The sequence below is a fragment of the Poecilia mexicana genome, unplaced genomic scaffold, assembly GCF_051168715.1.
Source record: "Poecilia mexicana isolate PSO_F unplaced genomic scaffold, ASM5116871v1 scaffold_1, whole genome shotgun sequence".
NCBI classification, from domain to species: Eukaryota; Metazoa; Chordata; class Actinopteri; order Cyprinodontiformes; family Poeciliidae; genus Poecilia; species Poecilia mexicana.
This window is the reverse complement of record NW_028263370.1, coordinates 17729854-17748098: the sequence shown is the minus strand read 5'-3', so window position 1 is coordinate 17748098 and position 18245 is coordinate 17729854. Positions and strand designations below refer to the sequence as shown.

At 38.6% G+C, this 18245-nt stretch overlaps 2 protein-coding genes across 3 annotated transcripts; one reads left to right on the top strand and one right to left on the bottom strand.

Moving 5' to 3' along the window:
• Positions 1-886: 886 nt before the first annotated feature.
• Positions 887-10670, bottom strand: pus10 (pseudouridine synthase 10). 2 transcript variants are annotated; one of them, XM_015013008.2, is made up of 18 exons: positions 10568-10670; positions 9428-9562; positions 9049-9312; positions 8154-8240; positions 8033-8067; positions 7833-7947; positions 7448-7509; positions 7218-7263; positions 6461-6525; positions 6292-6377; positions 5736-5861; positions 4992-5048; positions 3973-4049; positions 3408-3463; positions 3193-3310; positions 2800-2942; positions 1915-2014; positions 887-1233 (listed from the first exon to the last, which is right to left on the bottom strand). In XM_015013008.2, the coding sequence occupies exons 2-18, from the start codon at positions 9551-9553 to the stop codon at positions 1195-1197; spliced, it is 1602 nt and encodes a 533-aa protein (XP_014868494.2). In that variant the 5' UTR covers positions 9554-9562; positions 10568-10670; the 3' UTR covers positions 887-1194. The 2 variants fall into 2 exon arrangements, with proteins under 2 accessions (XP_014868494.2, XP_087861875.1); XM_088005749.1 differs by having other exon boundaries at positions 10527-10630.
• Positions 10671-10874: 204 nt separating this feature from the next.
• Positions 10875-17181, top strand: cct4 (chaperonin containing TCP1, subunit 4 (delta)). The gene is made up of 13 exons (XM_015013007.2): positions 10875-11169; positions 11943-11995; positions 12071-12160; positions 12289-12397; positions 13170-13434; positions 13509-13641; positions 14672-14811; positions 14894-14990; positions 15204-15314; positions 15886-16016; positions 16331-16565; positions 16832-16945; positions 17033-17181. The coding sequence occupies exons 1-13, from the start codon at positions 11052-11054 to the stop codon at positions 17045-17047; spliced, it is 1611 nt and encodes a 536-aa protein (XP_014868493.2). The 5' UTR covers positions 10875-11051; the 3' UTR covers positions 17048-17181.
• Positions 17182-18245: the final 1064 nt, after the last annotated feature.

The following is an 18245-nucleotide window of genomic DNA, read 5'->3' as shown; positions in this document are numbered from 1 at the left end:
TAAGCAGAACAAATGATGCATTTAGGCTAAAAAAAAAAACACAACAGTTGAGATCATGAAGATGTTATTGATTCAGAGCAGGGGTGTCCAAAGTGTGGACCGGGGGCCATTTGTGGCCCTTAGAATGATCTGTTTTGGCCCCCAACAAGTCAAAAACTGTCAAATTTAACCAGCAAAATGGAAAACATCTCAAAAATTTTTGTTTTTTTACAATCTGAAATCCTTTTGATGTTTTGGATTTTTAATAATATACAGATTTCATAAAAGTGTGGTTTATTGTTCAGCTTTTTAAAAAAAAATCACAGTAAGCTAATTTTTGTATTTTTAATTTAATGAATTTTGTAACTCAGCAGTTTAAATTTTCCAGGTTTGTCACCCAAGGCAAAAGGTTTGGACCCCAGGTCCCTAAATTACAGAAATAAATCTTCAAAAAGGTGACCTTCATATTGAGTAATATAAATTAAATGTCAAAAAGTTTATTAGGTTGTGTAGATATTTGATCTGTTTGGCTAAAACGACATGAATTATTTAAGGAATAATGCAGTAGCATCACACAGCACCTATAAAAAGTATTCACCCTGTTGGAAGTTTTACCCTTTTGTCGCTTTTATAGAAATCCCTTTTAACATTAAAGTGAAAACTGATTTCTACAAAATGGCGACCAAAATATAAAACATAAAATACCTGATTGCATAAATATTCACTGCCTTTGAAGGGACTGACTTAATTCGACAGAGGTCCAGCCAATTGGTCCCAGCAGTCTCTCAATGAGACGGTGAGAGGCGACAACATGTTACCACGACTACGCTGAAGGAGTCATAGGTGCTGCTTTTTTAAAAATAATTAACGAAACAAAATGATTTTAAAGCAAAAATAATGGAAGACATTTTGATAGTGTGCCTGTCACAGTTAGACCAGGATCTTTATTACATCCTTAAATGGACTTGGTTACAAAAAAATGACCCAACTTAAATGTATATCACAACAGAACCAGACAGGGTTGTTAAATACATACTGGAATCAAACTGAAGACGCGTTCATATGTGATATCGACTCAAACAGAAAAGCTAATCCAGAGCTGGACAGATGGATGTCAGGTTTCCAGTTCCAGATCTTCCAGCCTCCCAGCAGCACCTACAGGAACCAGTCAGTGCAGAACCAGCCAAAGCCTCTCAGGACCCGAAAGGGCATCCTTCACTCTGGTATGGGTGGAGGCCAGTCCACATCCACCGACTGAACAGAAACACCAGTTAGACTCAGCATTAACACCCATTTATATTTTTTTACTGTTTCTTTTAAGGAGACCTATTATGCAAAATTCACATTTTGCACCTTTTTTTTTTAATTTACATTCACTTCTAAAAACAAACCAAGCACTTAAAAAAAAAATCACCTTTTTTGGCAATAAGTCGATGTTTATTTGTGTCTGGAAAGTGAACCGATTCAGAAACCTTGTGAATGTAACGTCACAGCCTGTCACCTAGCAACCCCAGTGGGGCTCTGCCTGTCACCTAGCAACCCAAGCTGAGTTCCAGCACATTTGGTCAGCTATGCTGGAAAACACCGATGTTTTGTTGTTTACTCTCCATCCAGAAACTGCTTGCTGTGTTCTTGTTGGCTGTGCAGGAGGCTCTATTTCTGCTTTTCTAAGGTTGTTTAATTGCGCACCTGTTTGCAGTCATTTTCACGTGCGAAAGTAAACGTTGAGTGGCCAGCAGCAGCTTATAAAACAGCTCATTGTGAAAGGAGCTCAAAATAGGCAGAACTGAGCAGAATAAAATCTGATTATCTTAGAATTATTTTGTGCATAAAATATAATAAAATGTTCTGTATAGCCCTTAAACATATCCTAACTTGTTCAGGGAAGCATGATAGGTCACCTTTAACTTCTTTTACATGCGCTATATTCCTCACCTCCACGTCCAGCTCCAGGATGTCTGTGTCGGTCTTCAGCAGCTGACAAAGATTCGGTTTAGTGCGTCCGAAATCTCCATGGACAAACTCCTTGATGTAGCTGTTTGAGAGACATTAAGGAACTTTAAACAACAACTTAGGCTACATTCACACTGCAGACTGAAGTGACCCAAATTAAATTTGAAGTTGACAGTTGACAAAATCAAAATCAGTTGATTTTGTCAAATCATGTTTTTTTTTGTTTGTTTTTTTTGTCGTGGTTGATCACACTTCCAAATATATGCGACTTTTATCTGATCTCCAGCGTGGACCGCAAACGACCTGAAAGTGTCCGGCATGCGCAGTAGAGGGCGCAATAACGTCATACAGAGAGCGAGCTCAGTGTTTAGCCAACCGCCTTAAAAACAGAAGAAGTGCTTGCGGAAGTAAACATGGATGCTAACGGAGGAGCATAGGATATGTTAATGTACTGGCTCCGGTTGTTGTCCGACCGGAGCCAGTACATTAACAACTTAATCCTCATGATCGTCCGCCATGTTTGCCGTTTTTCTTCCCGCGGACGCAGAATTGTGACGTTTGTCGTGTATCAACGACGATCAGGTTGACGCCTGAACCTATCAATCTGAACATTCAGGTATCTGATCTGGCCATTCAGATTCAGGTCACATCTGAAAAGATAGGATCGGATACCCAAGGTGCTCGGGTCGCATTCGGAAGAAATCCGAGCTGTGTTGTTCAGACTGTTGCGAAAATATCAGATACAGGCCACGTAAAGGTCGAAAACAAGGAATTGGGTCACATACTCCGCTTCGCATGTTATAAATCTATTTGTGACGTGTTCAGTCTGTAATAGTGTCAGTCGGGTCAGATTTTAAGTGAGGATACGTCCCAGCCTGAGTTTTCAGTCCCAGGTAGAAGTGATGTGAATCCACGAAGCGGACGTTCATGCTGTGGATGACCCTCTGCCGGATCGCCAGCGCCCGCCGGTGCAAAACCCTCAGAGGAGTTTTCTGGTCCAGAGTCAGGTCCTGCTAACAGAAAGTCAAAATCCTCATTTCTTGATTGGCTGTAATTTACGCAGAAGCCGATGGCAGTAACATTAGTACGTCACTTTAACTTACGCCATGTATGTCTGACTACAGTTATCCTTTTTATAATCTGGCTATTTTACTTTATTTTGAGAAGAAGTGGCAGCGTTTTTCAGCATGCATCCAATTATAATGTGATTAACTCAACGTTACCACGGTGAATTCATCAGAACCGACAGAAACTGAGCACCTTGATGTCATTAATGAAGGAAATGTCTTCATTCTCAATGGATTTCTGAGTCCAGACCAGCGCCGTGTACGACTTCGTCTTTTCTTCTTCTCCCTCTTTCATCCGACTCATGGCTTCTCTGCAGTTTACAAAAACACAACAGAGAAGAGAACCAGATTCTCACACTATGAGCACTGTAGAAAAAAGAGAGAAATATTAGGTACCAGTTGTCTCACCTGGTTACAATCTGCAGATCTCTCACTCTGATTTTATCTGAGGATTTGTTTATCGTCTGAAATCAGATAAGAAGTATAAAATTATGACGTCAGCTGCAGCTTACAAAAACTTTCACAAACTTTCAAATAAAGAAATCAATTTGAAAGGGTTTAGGTGTCCCAAAAACACCAATGCAAAGTGGATGTAAGTACAAGTTTATTACAGTTTACACTTTGAAATGCATTTCAAATTAAAAGCATTCAAAGAAAACAATTGTTTTTTAGGAGAAATATTCAAAATTAAGACCAAAAACACTGCAAAATGTAACTCAAAGTAGAGCTTGACAGACTGTAACGACTGAAGCTTTCACACTGTAGAAACTGACAAGTTATGTTTACAAATTACAATTTTATTGATAAAGCAAAGTTCACATTTGAAAGTGAGTTAAAACACTTTCAAACGTGTGCAGAAAACTTGAAGAGCCTTAGAAAGAAACAAAAGAGCAAAAATAATAACAGTTATTTCTTCTAAAAAGAAAAAGTAGCATTTCTTTTAATTAAAACACATTTATTTGACGTTCAGCACCTCCTGCAGCTGCTTCATCTCCACTTTGCTGAACCGAGATCTGTGTGGGTTCAGCAGCTCCATGGCAAATGGACGTCCTGCCAAAGAAAAATGCAACTAAATTTAAAAAACTAGAAAAAATCCTGAACAAATTATAATTAGGCAAATTGGAGTTTAGCAGTTATGTGTTGTTTTAGTCCTTACCTTCTAAATATTGTTGTAATGGAAGTAAAGACATCCAAATACTACATAACATTATTATTTTGACCAATAAGAAACTTTGAGTGAATTTATTAATCCATCCAGTGAAAGAGAAAGTCTTTTATTTTGAAGTTTATCTGTTAGCTGTAATGTAAACTTTCAGTCATCACTGATTTATTTTAACAGTGAATTTAGCACCGACTACTAAATATAAGTATAACTGTTAGAAGTTATTTATATATTTTAAAAAGTTTAGGACTTTATTTGAAAGGCCAAGGAAAATACCCACTATTTTTGATAATAAATGAAAGGCATCGAGTTTTGTTTCAAAAAGTTTCCCAGAACTTTACTTTATTTTGAAAGGCCAACTTAATCCCTTCATTAAAACAATGTTAGTTTTGTTAGTAGTGTGAAACTTACTATGGCAAAAGAGAAGTCCAAATTATTTATTTCTTAATTACTCTTTAATAATTGTAATTTATAATCATCATTAATGAATTTACTAATTAAGAGTTTCAAACTTGCTTATTTCAAAAGAGTGTTTGTTCATTTTATTTTGAAAGTCAAAATTAATCCTGTGTTGTCATTCTGCCAAAGAAAAAGACAACAAAACAAATAAATTTATACATATTTTGTTAGAAAAAAGGTTGAAAATTATGGCCATAAAGTGGTTAAAAACACAAACTGATGAATATAAATGTGTTTTTATTATAACAAAATCGTGGAAAAATAAGATTTTAGTTTCTGTCTCGTTAGCTAGTTTCATCCAGGTGTGTAGGTCACACCTGGATCAGGAAACCAGAAACAGTTTAAATTCATTCGGTCAAACAAAATCTCACCGTTTCCAAGCGTTCGGACATCCACGTCCTCTCTGCCCGAGGAGGAGAAATTAAATCCTGGCACAAAAAGAAAACACATTTAGTTATTTTTCCTAAAAAAAATAAATAAAAAAAAATCCTCTTCTGCACATTAAATATTAAATTATCCAACAAATTCTATCAATTTGTGTTTAATTAATTTAGTTTTTTTTTATGAATAAAAATAATAGTTGTTGAGGTGCGAGCAAAGTCATAAAAACAAAGAACAGTTTTCGCCAACTGAAGCTGAAGTCCTACCGTTAACGGCATAGAGCCGTTCAAAAGACTCGAATCGTTCGTGAACGACACATCAATACTCTCAGGAGGAATGACTTAGCTTCCTCCGATCATAAAAGTAATCCTGGCGTTGCTTTCTTTTCACCCGGTATCTTCAGTTTTTCTTTTGAGTGACCCGGTTTTTAAGCACCTTATCCATTATTATTCTTAAACATAAGCTGTCTGGTAAGCTAGCTGTAGCGTTGTATGGGGTTCCATTTGTATCAAAAATAAGTAGAAGTCATATGTGTAGATGTGTCGTTGCTATGTGTCGTTGGTCTATGTTGCATGTAGATGATGCATATGTAGATGTTGCATATGTCTATGTTGCATATGCGTTCGCTGCATGGACCACTAGAGGGCGCCCGCGGACCACTAGTCTGATCTAGATAGAACACTAATCTTTGGCGACGCAATCTGGTGAGGTTTGGGTTTAAAATGCGGACTCACCGTCAGCTCTGAAGGCAGACAGGATCGATGCGGCGATCAGTTCCTCCACGGAGGACTCCATCCTCCTCTCCCCATCGATCACCCATGGAGTCTGAGGCAGGCTGCGGCAGAACTTGTTGTACCTCCCTGACCGAATTCAAGAATGTTTCAAGCATTTTAAAGATAAGTTTTCACATTTTTCCAGCACAACGTGTTGGAGGTAAAATTAATAAATCAATCAAGTTTATTGGTATAGCACACTTCAGCAACAAGGCAGTTCAAAGTACAACATACAGTCATCAATAATTGAGGAAACATAACATTTTGATGGGTGCCATTACCAAAATCATTTAAACACATTAAAATGTCGATCAATGACATTCCCCCTAAAATTAATTGGTTAAACACAAACTACAAAGAGAGATACAAAAAAAATCTAAAAAATGTCCCTGCTATGTTTTCTGGCATTTAGCAAATAGAAATAATTTTGGTAGTTCTAACTGACCTAAAATATATAAATGAAAGTAGAAATGAGACAGTAAACATGTAAAGAAAGGTCCTTGCTGTCTTGCTTTACCTGCTATGAAGACAGAGACGTGAAGACACTGGATGTCCTGAGGGGTGCAGCTGCCGCTCTGCTCTGAAGGTGGACAGGGGTAATGTCTGGAAAAATAAAAGAAACATGAAAAAGCAATTGATGTTAAACAAAACACTTTGTAGAGACAACTCATTTCAGCGTTACTTACTCTAAAAACTTCCCATCTGATATCTTCTCCAGAGCTTTAACCACAGCCATGCGGGTAAACACTGACTGTAGAAGAAAGGAAAAGCATCATAGATGAAGAGGGTAAACACAGCATCAGTGAAATACAGAAACTGGACTCTGGCATCAGTGGACCAGGGGACCTATTATGCAAAATTCACTTTTTTATGTTTTTTACTTGTATTTGAGTCCTAACTGCTTCTAAAAACAACCCAAGTGTTAAAAAAGACATTCAGCCATTATTTGGTTTCAAAAACCTTCTAAGCATATGCTACTGGCACTGCATCCTTACCTAGCAACCCAAGCCAGGCCAAATTCTGTTACCTAGCAACGCAAGCTGAGTTCCAGCACATTTGGTCAGCTGACTAAATGTGCTGTATTTTACTGCTGTATTTGCTGTACAATGGCTGCTGGAAAAGACAAGTGTTTTGTTGTTGACTCGCCATCCAGAAACCACTGGCTGCATTGTTGTTGATTGTGCAGGAGGCTCTACTAATGTTTTTCAAAGATGTGAGTTGTATAATTGTGTGCCTGTTTGCAGCCGTTTTTACGTTTGAGTGTAAATGTTGAGTTGGGAGTGTGGCTGGCAGCAGCTTATTTGGATTTAAAGTGACAGGAGGCCCTAAAACAGATCAGACTAAAATCTCGTTATCTAAGAATGACTTTGTGCAACAAATGTAGTGAACGTCCTCCCTTATCCTTTTCAAAGAAGCATAATAGGTCACCTTTGACATCTTTACCTGTTTATTCTTGGTGGGTTTGAAGCAGTCAGGACAGCATTTGGCTCTGCAGGACGAAGAGAACAAAGCAGGCAAAAATAAAAATCTGAAACTTGTGGGCAAGTCTGAACTGATCACTATTTTATCTCTGTTCAATCAAAAATGATTTGTTGTTTGTTTTTACAGCTGTTTGATTTCCATTTTTACTTAACGCTGCAGGAATGTGACAGGTTTTGCAGTTGGGGACTCACAGGAAGTGGCAGTCAGATTCTGTGTCTGGATGAGTGAACTCCACACCGACCTCAAACGGACTCTGAAACAATAACAGGAATGACCAATAACTGAACACATGTTTTGAAAATATTATCTTCTGTGGAGTATTCATTACCCAATCGATGTAATGAATACAATCACAATACAATACTTTAACCTTCTTCTGCACCTAATTTATCCCATAAAATCCCAACAAATTTACGTTGAAGTGGAGCAACTTCTGACGTTGTTTCGTATAACTTTTTGTCTTCTGTTTCAATTGTATTTTTATTAATTAATTATAATTTTCAATCTAATATTATTTTAATAGACTCTGAGTTTTGATTCCACAGGCGGTGTTTTTTATGATTGGATCTCACCTACCTTGCTAACCACAGCCACGCCCTCCAGCTGTCTTGTGACCAGACCCTGCATGATCCACTTGAAGGCCTCCTTCACCTGGATGACATCATCTTTATCGAGCACTAAACCTTTCTGTCTGTAAGACCAAACCAACTCAGATTGTCCAAAACTTCAATAGGCAGTAATGTTCAAAATGTTCAACACAAGATCAATTCTTTCACCTGACTTCCTTCTTCACATGGAGCCAACAGGAGTGCTGAAGAGGTAAAGAATAAAACCTTAGCATACAATTATTTTGGGATGGAAGAATAAATAGAGCGGGTTTGTCTCGGGTGTGCTGACCTCACGCACACAGAGCTGAGCCGGCAGAGAGACGGACAACACAAGGGTGTCAAACTCGTAGTTTTGGGCCTTCACTGTTTCAGCGATCTGTGGAAACGCAGCAGCTGATTTTAACTTTAGGACAATATGAGAATTGATCATATTTTAAAACCTCGTAACAAAAATAAAAGCTGCAGAATGCAACTTTTGTTTTAAAAAAATGTGGTGATGATTTGGTATGACATAATCTGTGAAAGGATCAATCTCCTCCACCTTCCCCATGTGGTACTACTTAGTGCTGTCAATCAACCTCTGTGTAGCGCTGCTCATCACTCCTCTCTCCATTGCTTTCTGCTATGCTGAAGCTAGCACAACCTGTTGTGCATGCTAAGGCTAGTTAGCATGGCCACAGACAACGTATTTCTTTTGTAACTGCAAGTTGTTTCTCAGTCACTAGGACATTTTGCAGTGCATTCGCAAGGTTGATTGACAGCGCTAAGACTGTCCTCTGCTCTGATTGGTTGTTTTTGTTTGGGGGCGGAACATTTCTTCAGACAGTAATATTAGCTCAGGGAGGAAGAGATTGAGATCGATCTTTTCACGTATAACAAACTGCCACAACATGGTGACAGTTTTAACAAATATGTAAAAAAATAAAATAAAATAAAAATTTAAAATTAAAGTTACATACTGCAGCTTTAAAGTATATTCCTTGGATTAAAACACAGCTGACAAGTCAAAAATGCTCTAGGAAGTGGCAGAAATTACACAATAAAACTCCAAGACTAAATAAAAAAACAAAAGAAAACACAATATATTTGAATTGTGCAGCCTAATAATGTGCAGTTAAGCACACAAGCGTTACATACTGCATCTTTAATTAAAAAGTAGAGAATAATTTCTGACAAATGCAAACCTTTACTGCCTGATCTGGGCCACATAAATCCTGCAGGATTCCCAAACATACGACACACACGCTTGGCTCCTTCTTCAGCGTTACCATGGCAGCAGCATCTGTTTCTGACTGAACAGCCTCTATGGGATCCAGTTTGGCCCTTTTACAGGGAGGGTCTTCAACAGTTTGAGACAACTCAGTATCATGGGGCTTGATGTCTGCTGAATCCTGGACTTTGTTGTTTTCCTTCTCCATAATGAAAGTCTGAAGTTCTTTAAGAGTCTCCTGCAAAATATGAAACAGTCAGTAGATTGTTGCTCTGGTTAGCTGTGTTGGACGCACACAATAATAATTTCCAACAGAAATAAGCTGGAACCAGCAGAATCGGACGCAGCCCTACATGCTGTGCTTGTCGATAAGCAGCCTGGACGCTCACACAGCAGAACCTGAGCACACAGCGAGCGCAGCAGCCGGCTGTCAACAGCTTCTCAACGATGGGTTTGTCCTTCTCCTTCAGCGGCAGCATCACTGCAGACTGCAGGAGGGAAGAAAGCACTGTGGTCAAAATACTACAAGAGACGTTTCACTAAATAAATTCAATACAAATATCAAATCCTCTGCGTTTCCGACTCAGATATTGAGACAGCAGAACTCTTTTTTTTTATTGCATTTGGATAAAAGTCTTTTGAAAGGTTTTCAAAACTGGGTCTGGTGTAAGAAAGATTTCTTACACAAAGAAGCTTTTAAGTTTCAATATAATAAAATTTGGTCTTCTAACAGGGAATTAAGATATATATGTATATCATGTACATAAGATCTTCTCAAGGCATGCATGATTTTAAGGTGCTTCTTAAGATCAGTTTTTATCCGATGGCATTTAAGTCTTTGTGATCCATTGTAATTGTGGTAAATTATTTTATTATTGTTGTCTTAATTATAAATAATGTATCTACTGATTTCTGTACAGCACTTTGGTGCAGGTTGACCTTTTTAAAAAGTGATTTATAAATAAATTTGACAGGGAAAAATAGTGACATAATTTTATTCAAGGAAGTACTTAAACAAAACTGCTTATACCAATATGTTAATATCCAAAAAAGCTTTTATTCTGCACATATTAATGGGTAAAAACGTCACTCCAGGCTTTTGTGTAATTTTTCTCTCACTTGACTATTATTGCATTACTTTGAGTTGGTCTCTTGCAAAAAGAAAAAAATCCAAATACAATACATGATCAGCGATATACTTCCGATATAAACAAATAAGGTGAAAGAAGTGACACATTAGCGTATTTCCATTAATGCATCTATTTATTGTGTCTTTGGATAACAGCAGTACCTAACCGTGTTGACATTATTCCTGCAAAAGGTCAGAAGGCAGTTTTATTGCTCGATCTCATTTGTTCATCTGGTTCAAGAGTACGACCACGTTTAAAACTATGGTAATCAGCGAACAGTAAGCATTGGAAATTCACATTTTTTGAAAAGTGGACCGTGTACCTGAGAGTAAGCTCATGATGAAACCTCTTAAGCGAACCTACCTCATACGGAGTTTATTTTGGAGAATAAAAAGAAACCAAACAACGTTTAGTTTTCAGTGAAACGCAGTTTTCTGCATGTCTGCGTCTGCAGTCCAAACTAATCAAGCTAGATAAGCATCACGAGCTAGTATCTATTTTAATGAAAAGTTTTTAACTACGTTTGAGGCATATTTTTATTTTTAAGTATATACACGTGGAACAAATATATCAGTAAAATCATTTAAGAGCAAAAAAAATATTATTTTTGTTTATCACTCGACACGTACTGCCTGATTACGTCATCTTCATGCGCCGGGGATTTGACAGTCGGATCCTCCTTCTCTCTGCAGCAGCCGGTGGCTCTGGAAGTTTCTGACGGCGGACCCGGGGAACACGCCTTAATCCAAGTCCATCCGAGGCCGAACCGCGAGGTTTCACCCACTGGGCCTCATCCATTCCTCTCTAAAGTTTCCCGTTAACATTTCCCATCGTATATAAAGACGAAATGCCCGAAGCCATGGCGGTACCGAAGGTATCAAGTGGAGGCCACTACAAAGGAGGGGCGTATGTGGACCGAGACAAGCCGGCCCAGATCCGCTTCAGCAACATCTCTGCAGCCAAAGGTGGGCTGAAATGTTAAACATGTGTTTGGACCTGCTTGTAATGTTCGGGTTGTACCTCAGCTCGGCTCGGTTCAGGTTGGGCCGGGGTCGGCACCGTTATTTTGGGTCTAACGGAAGCTTCCTCCGGGCCTGGAATATCTTTTGTGTTCCCCATGCTGAAGTGAAATATATCTCCTCAGGATAAACTTAAATAAAGTAAAAATGTTTGGAAGTTGTTGGATTGGATGAGTTTTGATTTGGTGCTGATGATCATGACTCAACACTTTAAAAACATTACCTTAGCTGAATGACTCAAGTATATTCTGTGTTTTAATTGTTGTTTAGCTCGTTTAAAGTTGCATTATTTTGTTTTTTTCAGTGGCAAAAATGTATTTAGATTGTCATTTTAAATACACATAATGCAACAATCATTTTAAAGGTTTTTAAATCACTTTTCATACAACAGAAAATGCAGCACAAAATGCATTGCAGAAACCAAAGAAACCTCTTTCTCCACCCTGGTACTCAGTTTTAAATATTGTAATTGTAAATATTGTAATTCTAATTTAATCCAGATTAAAACATTAAGCAGACCAAAACCGATTTTTGTCTATTTTGAATCAATTCAGAATTCCCTGAACTAGGAATTGTGATTCTCTAGAGAGCTGATTTTTATAATGTTTTTGTTTTCTGCGTCACAGAAATCATAAGGGTGATAAATTCTCATGATGCCCTTTTAGAAGAATATTTTTTCAGCATTCTCTGTTCTGACTCATCGTGTATTTGATTGGCAGCTGTTGCAGACGCCATCAGAACCAGTCTGGGACCCAAAGGAATGGACAAGATGGTGAGTTGGACATATTTTCTTTAACTACTGTCTTTATTTGACGAGGTTCATTAAGCGGAGGCGTTGCTGTTTCAGATCCAGGATGAGAAAGGCGACGTGACCATCACCAACGACGGAGCCACCATCCTGAAGCAGATGCAGGTGCTTCACCCGGCTGCCAAAATGGTGAGACGGAAACTTTGCGTCCGTTTTCATGATCTGACAACAAAAAATGAATTTCCTGTTGGAGTGAAATTAACCCTGTGTGTGTGTGTGTGTGTGTGTGTGTGTGTGTGTGTGTGTGTGTGTGTCAGCTGGTGGAGCTGTCCAAAGCCCAGGACATTGAGGCTGGAGACGGTACCACCTCTGTGGTGGTGATTGCTGGAGCGCTGCTGGACGCCTGTTCCAAACTGCTGCAGAAAGGTGAAAAACACAGAACTGAGAAAAACCACACCGCCATGTTTAGATGTTTGTTACTGCAACCAACAATTATTTTAGCAATCGATTATTCTGACGGCCAATCAGAGGAAAAATTGGCACATTTTGTTGATTTTTTTTTTCATTTCAGAATTGTGCAAATAAACAATTCAGCCCCTTTTAAAATAAGAAAATAAACAATTTATTGACTAAAATGTAATTATGTAGCATTTAAATAGTGTATGTTTGATCATTGGTAGCAAAAAAAAAATTAACCTCAACATGTGCGAAGCTTGGCCCTTTTTTGTCAGCTTATCGGTACATTGTAGAGCTGATTTGTTATGTTTTGGATTAACTGATTAATGAACAAAATATGTTTAATTTATAGATTTATTTATAATTTAATATATTTCAATGTGCCTTCTTATTTATTTCTATTCAATCGTATTTAAATTACTAAGCAATTTCCTTTGAGAATCAATAAAATAAATATATATTACTCTATTCTGTTAAGAGATTTTTTTTCTTGGTTAGAACATTTTTACAGACAGTTTTTCTGTTTTTCTTTTTTTCTGTCTTAAATGCAAAATATTCATATTTTTTGTACCATTTTGACTTAATTACTGCTCTGAGTGTGGTGTTCTTTCAGCAAATTGACTTTTTGAATCTGTATACTCAATCAATTACTAAAGTAGTTGACGATTATTCCAATAATCGATCAGTCGTTTTTAGTTCTCTTAATTGGTTTGTTTCCGCTCCCTGCTCTGTGATTGGTCAGGAATCCACCCCACCATCATTTCGGAGTCGTTCCAGAAGGCGGTGGATAAGGGCGTGGAGGTCCTCACCGCCATGAGCCGCCCGGTGGAGCTGAGCGACCGAGAGACGCTGCTCAACAGCGCCACCACGTCGCTGTGCTCCAAGGTGGTATCGCAGTACTCCAGCCTGCTGGCGCCCATGAGCGTGGACGCGGTCATGCGGGTCATCGACCCGGCGACGGCCACCGGCGTCGACCTGCAGGACATTAAGATCATCAAGAAGCTTGGGTGAGTTTCCTGTCGGTTTCTTTTATTGTAACAGTCGGTTTTGCCAGTTTTCTTACTGTTGATGTTGTTTCCAGTGGGACCATTGATGACTGCGAACTGGTGGACGGGCTGGTGCTAACGCAGAGGGTGGCTAACACCGGCGTGACCCGGGTGGAGAAGGCCAAAATCGGCCTCATCCAGTTCTGTCTCTCCCCTCCCAAAACTGATGTGAGTTAAAAACAATAGCTGAGATTAAAATAATTACTTTTTAGAGATAATAATACTTTTATTTGTATAGAAACTTTTTAAACAAATGTTACAAAGTGCTTTACATACACAAAACATCATAAGTGACACAAGAAACACAAAATGTATTTCAAATTGGTTGAAATACATAATTAAGATGACAATAAAATCATAAAAATACAAATGGGATTAAAAAATTAAAGCCATTATTAGTTTTAACCAATCAGTGGATCAAGCAGTCGACCAGGAATCGGAATTGGCCCATTTTCCTTTACATGAGTGTTACTGGTCATTTGCAGCTCAAATACAGAAAAATGAAAAAGTATTTTTAAGTTGAATAAAAAAAAGTTAGTTTGTGTGCAGATCTCTTTCTAAGTGTTAGGATTTTTGGGATTAATAATTTATATCAACAATAACTGAAGAATTTTGAATTGATATGAGTTACAGTAATGTTTTTAATTTCCCTTTGGTATTCATAAACTATTTTTTACTTTGAATTGAATTGAAAGTTGCCAACTTCACTTTTTTACTATATTTAACAACTTTCTGGATGAAAAAAAATATTGTTGGCCAAACTCGGAATTAACAGGGCAGATTATTTTAAGGATATGAGTTAAAAATTAAAAAAAGACAAATTTATATCGGCCAGGAAAAACCACATTGGTGCATTTCTAATGTTCTCCTTTTTCAGCACTTTATGATTAGATTTTCTTATTTCTATAAAGAAATTGTTTTGAGTTACGTTTTTCCTCTTGGACAGAATGAAGGTGTTACACTTTAATTTTTTTAATTAGCAAAACTGCACAAAAGTAAATGTTGGCATGACCTTTACATGACAGATAAATGCTAATAAAATAGCTTTTTGTTGCACAATCGAAGCAAAAAATGCATTAAATTGGCATGAAATACTCTAATCATAAACCAAACCTTCAGATTACTCACCTTCATTTCAAAACACCCCTGACAAAAGAGTTTTGTTTTTTTTTAATTCCTGCTGTCTTTTGGTTTGCAGATGGACAACCAGATCGTGGTGTCGGACTACGCCCAGATGGACCGCGTGCTGCGGGAGGAGCGCGCTTACATCCTCAACTTGGTGAAGCAGATCAAGAAAGCCGGCTGCAACGTTCTGCTCATCCAGAAGTCCATCCTCAGGTGCAGAAGTTAAAAACAGCAACACACAGTTAATGTTGTTTGTTTCCCCAACATTAACTAACTGTGAGCGGTTCTGTGACAGAGACGCCCTGAGCGACCTCGCTCTGCACTTCCTCAACAAAATGAAGATCATGGTGGTGAAGGAAATAGAAAGGGAAGACATCGAGTTCATCTGCAAGGCGAGTCCAAACTCCTCCTATAAACCTTGGAGTTTACACTTAGTTACATCTATTCTTCTTCTACTATTTACATAGACGATGATGCCGAAGAGTTAGTTTAGCTTTGTTTTTATACATCTAATGAGGCCTAAATGTTTTTGAACCTGATCTTCACATCTACCTGATCTATAAAATAGTATAAAATAGTGATAAGTCTTTTTATTTTTGCTACAGACTATTGGAACAAAGCCCATCGCTCACATTGACCACTTCACCGCAGAAATGCTCGGCACAGCGGAGCTGGCGGAGGAGGTCAGCCTGGACGGCTCTGGGAAGCTGGTGAAGGTACGATCACTAAAACAGTCCTTCATGTTTCAGAATGAAGTCTGAATGAAAATGGCTCCATGTCGGGCGCCATTTTCTTGGGGAGTGAAAGGTGGCAAACAAAACAAATCATCACACCGAGCTCTGTTGACATGCTCCATTTGGGCCAGCGTTGGACGGTTCTGGGCGCACCTGCATCACACAGTTCACATATTGTGATGTGTGATTTAGCTACTTTTCACTCCCAAACAAAATGGCGCCCAACGCGGGACGATTTTCGTTTCATTAGTGCAAAACAGCCACACAACATAATTATTAACTATTAACATAATTTATCCCTTTACAAGTGCAGTGCTGTGTTCTACATGCAGTGGATTGCGAAAGTTATCTTTTTTTTTAGATTTGCAAACCGATTCAATATTATTGTTGGAGTTTATTTCGTCACCTAGTGAATCACAACATATACATTAGCTAAGAGTAAGTAAAAAGAGTGTCTTCTTCAAATTTTCTGTAATACAAACTGCTACAGCTGAATTTGCAACATGTTGGACCCGAGTTCTGCTTGTGCTGAACCTTTAATCTCTCGTTGCAGATCACCGGCTGCACCAGCCCAGGGAAGACGGTAAGCATCGTGGTTCGGGGATCCAACAAGCTCGTGATCGAGGAGGCTGAGCGATCCATCCACGACGCTCTGTGTGTGATTCGCTGCTTGGTCAAGAAGAGGTCAGACCTTTTATTTTAATTATTTTCTCATTTGTAGTCCTGGTCGGTCTTCAGTTTCCCCCCTCTGACAAAGGCGCTCCTGCTTTGTTTCCTGCTGCAGGGGCGTAACAAACAGAGGAACATTACAGTAGAAAGCTCACCCTTATTAACGCCTGGTTGTGTTCAGCAACTTGGCTGGAGAGCATTCTCACAACTATAACAAACCAAATTAAATTAAAATCTTGACAAATTAACAGAAACGGTTATGTAAAGGCTACATAATCAGATGTCTCCTGGTTTTGTGTTTGTGTTAATAATTGTTTTCCTGTCTCTAGAGCTCTGATAGCCGGAGGCGGCGCTCCAGAGATCGAGCTGGCCGTGCGGCTGGCCGAGTATTCGCGCTCCCTGGGGGGCATGGAGGCCTACTGCGTGCGGGCGTACGCCGACGCTCTGGAGGTCATACCCTCAACGCTGGCTGAGAACGCCGGCCTCAACCCCATCTCCACGGTGACGGAGCTGCGGAACAGACACGCACACGGAGACAAGATGGCGGGCATCAACGTCCGCAAGGTTAGCAGGCTTTACTGCAGCTGTTTACACAAACGGATCCGCTCCAGACTCGTGTGTCTGGAGCGGACATCAACGCTGCAAAAGAGGCGTTTGTACTCAATGATGTAACCCAGCGTTTTTCAGCCAGGGGGCGCTGTGGGCGCCTCAGTTAGTCATTGTGTCATTGTCTGGGTTTGCACAGTGGATCTGAAGCCAGAGATTAATGCTCTTTGTGGGGTAAAGTTTGTGAACCCCTGATGTGACTGACGTGTTTTCTGCTTTGATAGGGAGGAATCTCCAACATCCTGGAGGAGCTGGTGGTTCAGCCTCTGCTGGTTTCCATCAGCGCTTTAACTCTGGCCACAGAAACGGTCCGCAGTATCCTCAAGATCGATGATGTGGTAAGACGTAGTGTCCTACTTTAACATGTCAGTCCTCTGTTAGTTGTTTGAAAAATGTGTTCAATGCTTTATCTGTTTGTGTTTCAGGTGAACACTCGATAAGTCTGCCCAGTGACGCGTCATGAAGTCGGTTCGTTCTGTGAGGGATCAGAAGACCTGAACGTCTGTTTGCTCAGATTTCATCTGTAGTTGTTACTTTGCCTAATTTAAATAAAAAAAGGCTTTTGTTGTTGACACTCCAGCCTTGGTTTCTTGTTTATTACTGCTTGCAAAGAAAGTTGAAAGGTTCAGATGCATGTTGAAGGTAACAAATATGTTTCTTTTAGATTTAAGTTTATCAACATTAAAATGTTAGAATAAAGGCAAACGCACACAATGAATCATGCACAACAAGTTGATTGTCAACAGATCAGGAAACCGATTTTGTCCTGGGAAAAGAATGCAAAAAGTGTGGTTATTTAAAAATGAATGCTTTGTATTCTAAAAAAAAACAGTTTGTAATCTTCCTGCCCCAATTAAAAATAAAAAGCTTCCATCTGTACCAGCAAAATAGGATTTTTTATAAAACTAAGGAAATCATGGACAACCCTGATCATCCTCTTCATCAGACTGTCTTGGGAAAACAGTGTCTTCAGTCAGAGGCTTATTTAAATTTGTTGCAATACAGACTGCCTCAAAAGACTTTATCTGCCGACAGCCATCATTACCTACAATAACTCTTAAATAATTAGAGTTAATATGAGTTACAACATGTAATTTCCACACTGAGGCCACAACTGGCATAAATCCTGCTGGTGGCCTAACACTCAAAACATGTCAAAATATATTTTCATTGAGTTTTTGTTTCACAGTAGTTTTGTAAAATCCCCAATATTCTGGGGATTAAACACTTCATCGGGTATATTCTATGTGGAATTTTAAAATGCATTGTTTGAAGAGTAAAAGCCATTTAATTGTATCGAGTATAACCAAATAAACTCCTTAATGACTAGAATTGGGTATTAACTAATTACATTTATTCAATTACATTTACTTCACTTTAAAAAAACTAAAAAACTTCTAGGAGTATTTTTATTGAGCTCTACTTTTTACTTTTACGTGAGTAATTTTGTTATGAAGTATTGCTACTTTTACTTGAGTATAATTTCTGGATTCTTTACCCGCTAATTGAAAAATAAACAAAAATCCACCAGACAAAGAAGCACACCTGCAGTTTCATGAGTTTTATACAGAAATAAATTGATTTGGAAGAAATTTAAATGTGCTTTATTTTCTTATTTTTTGTTACCTACATATGAAT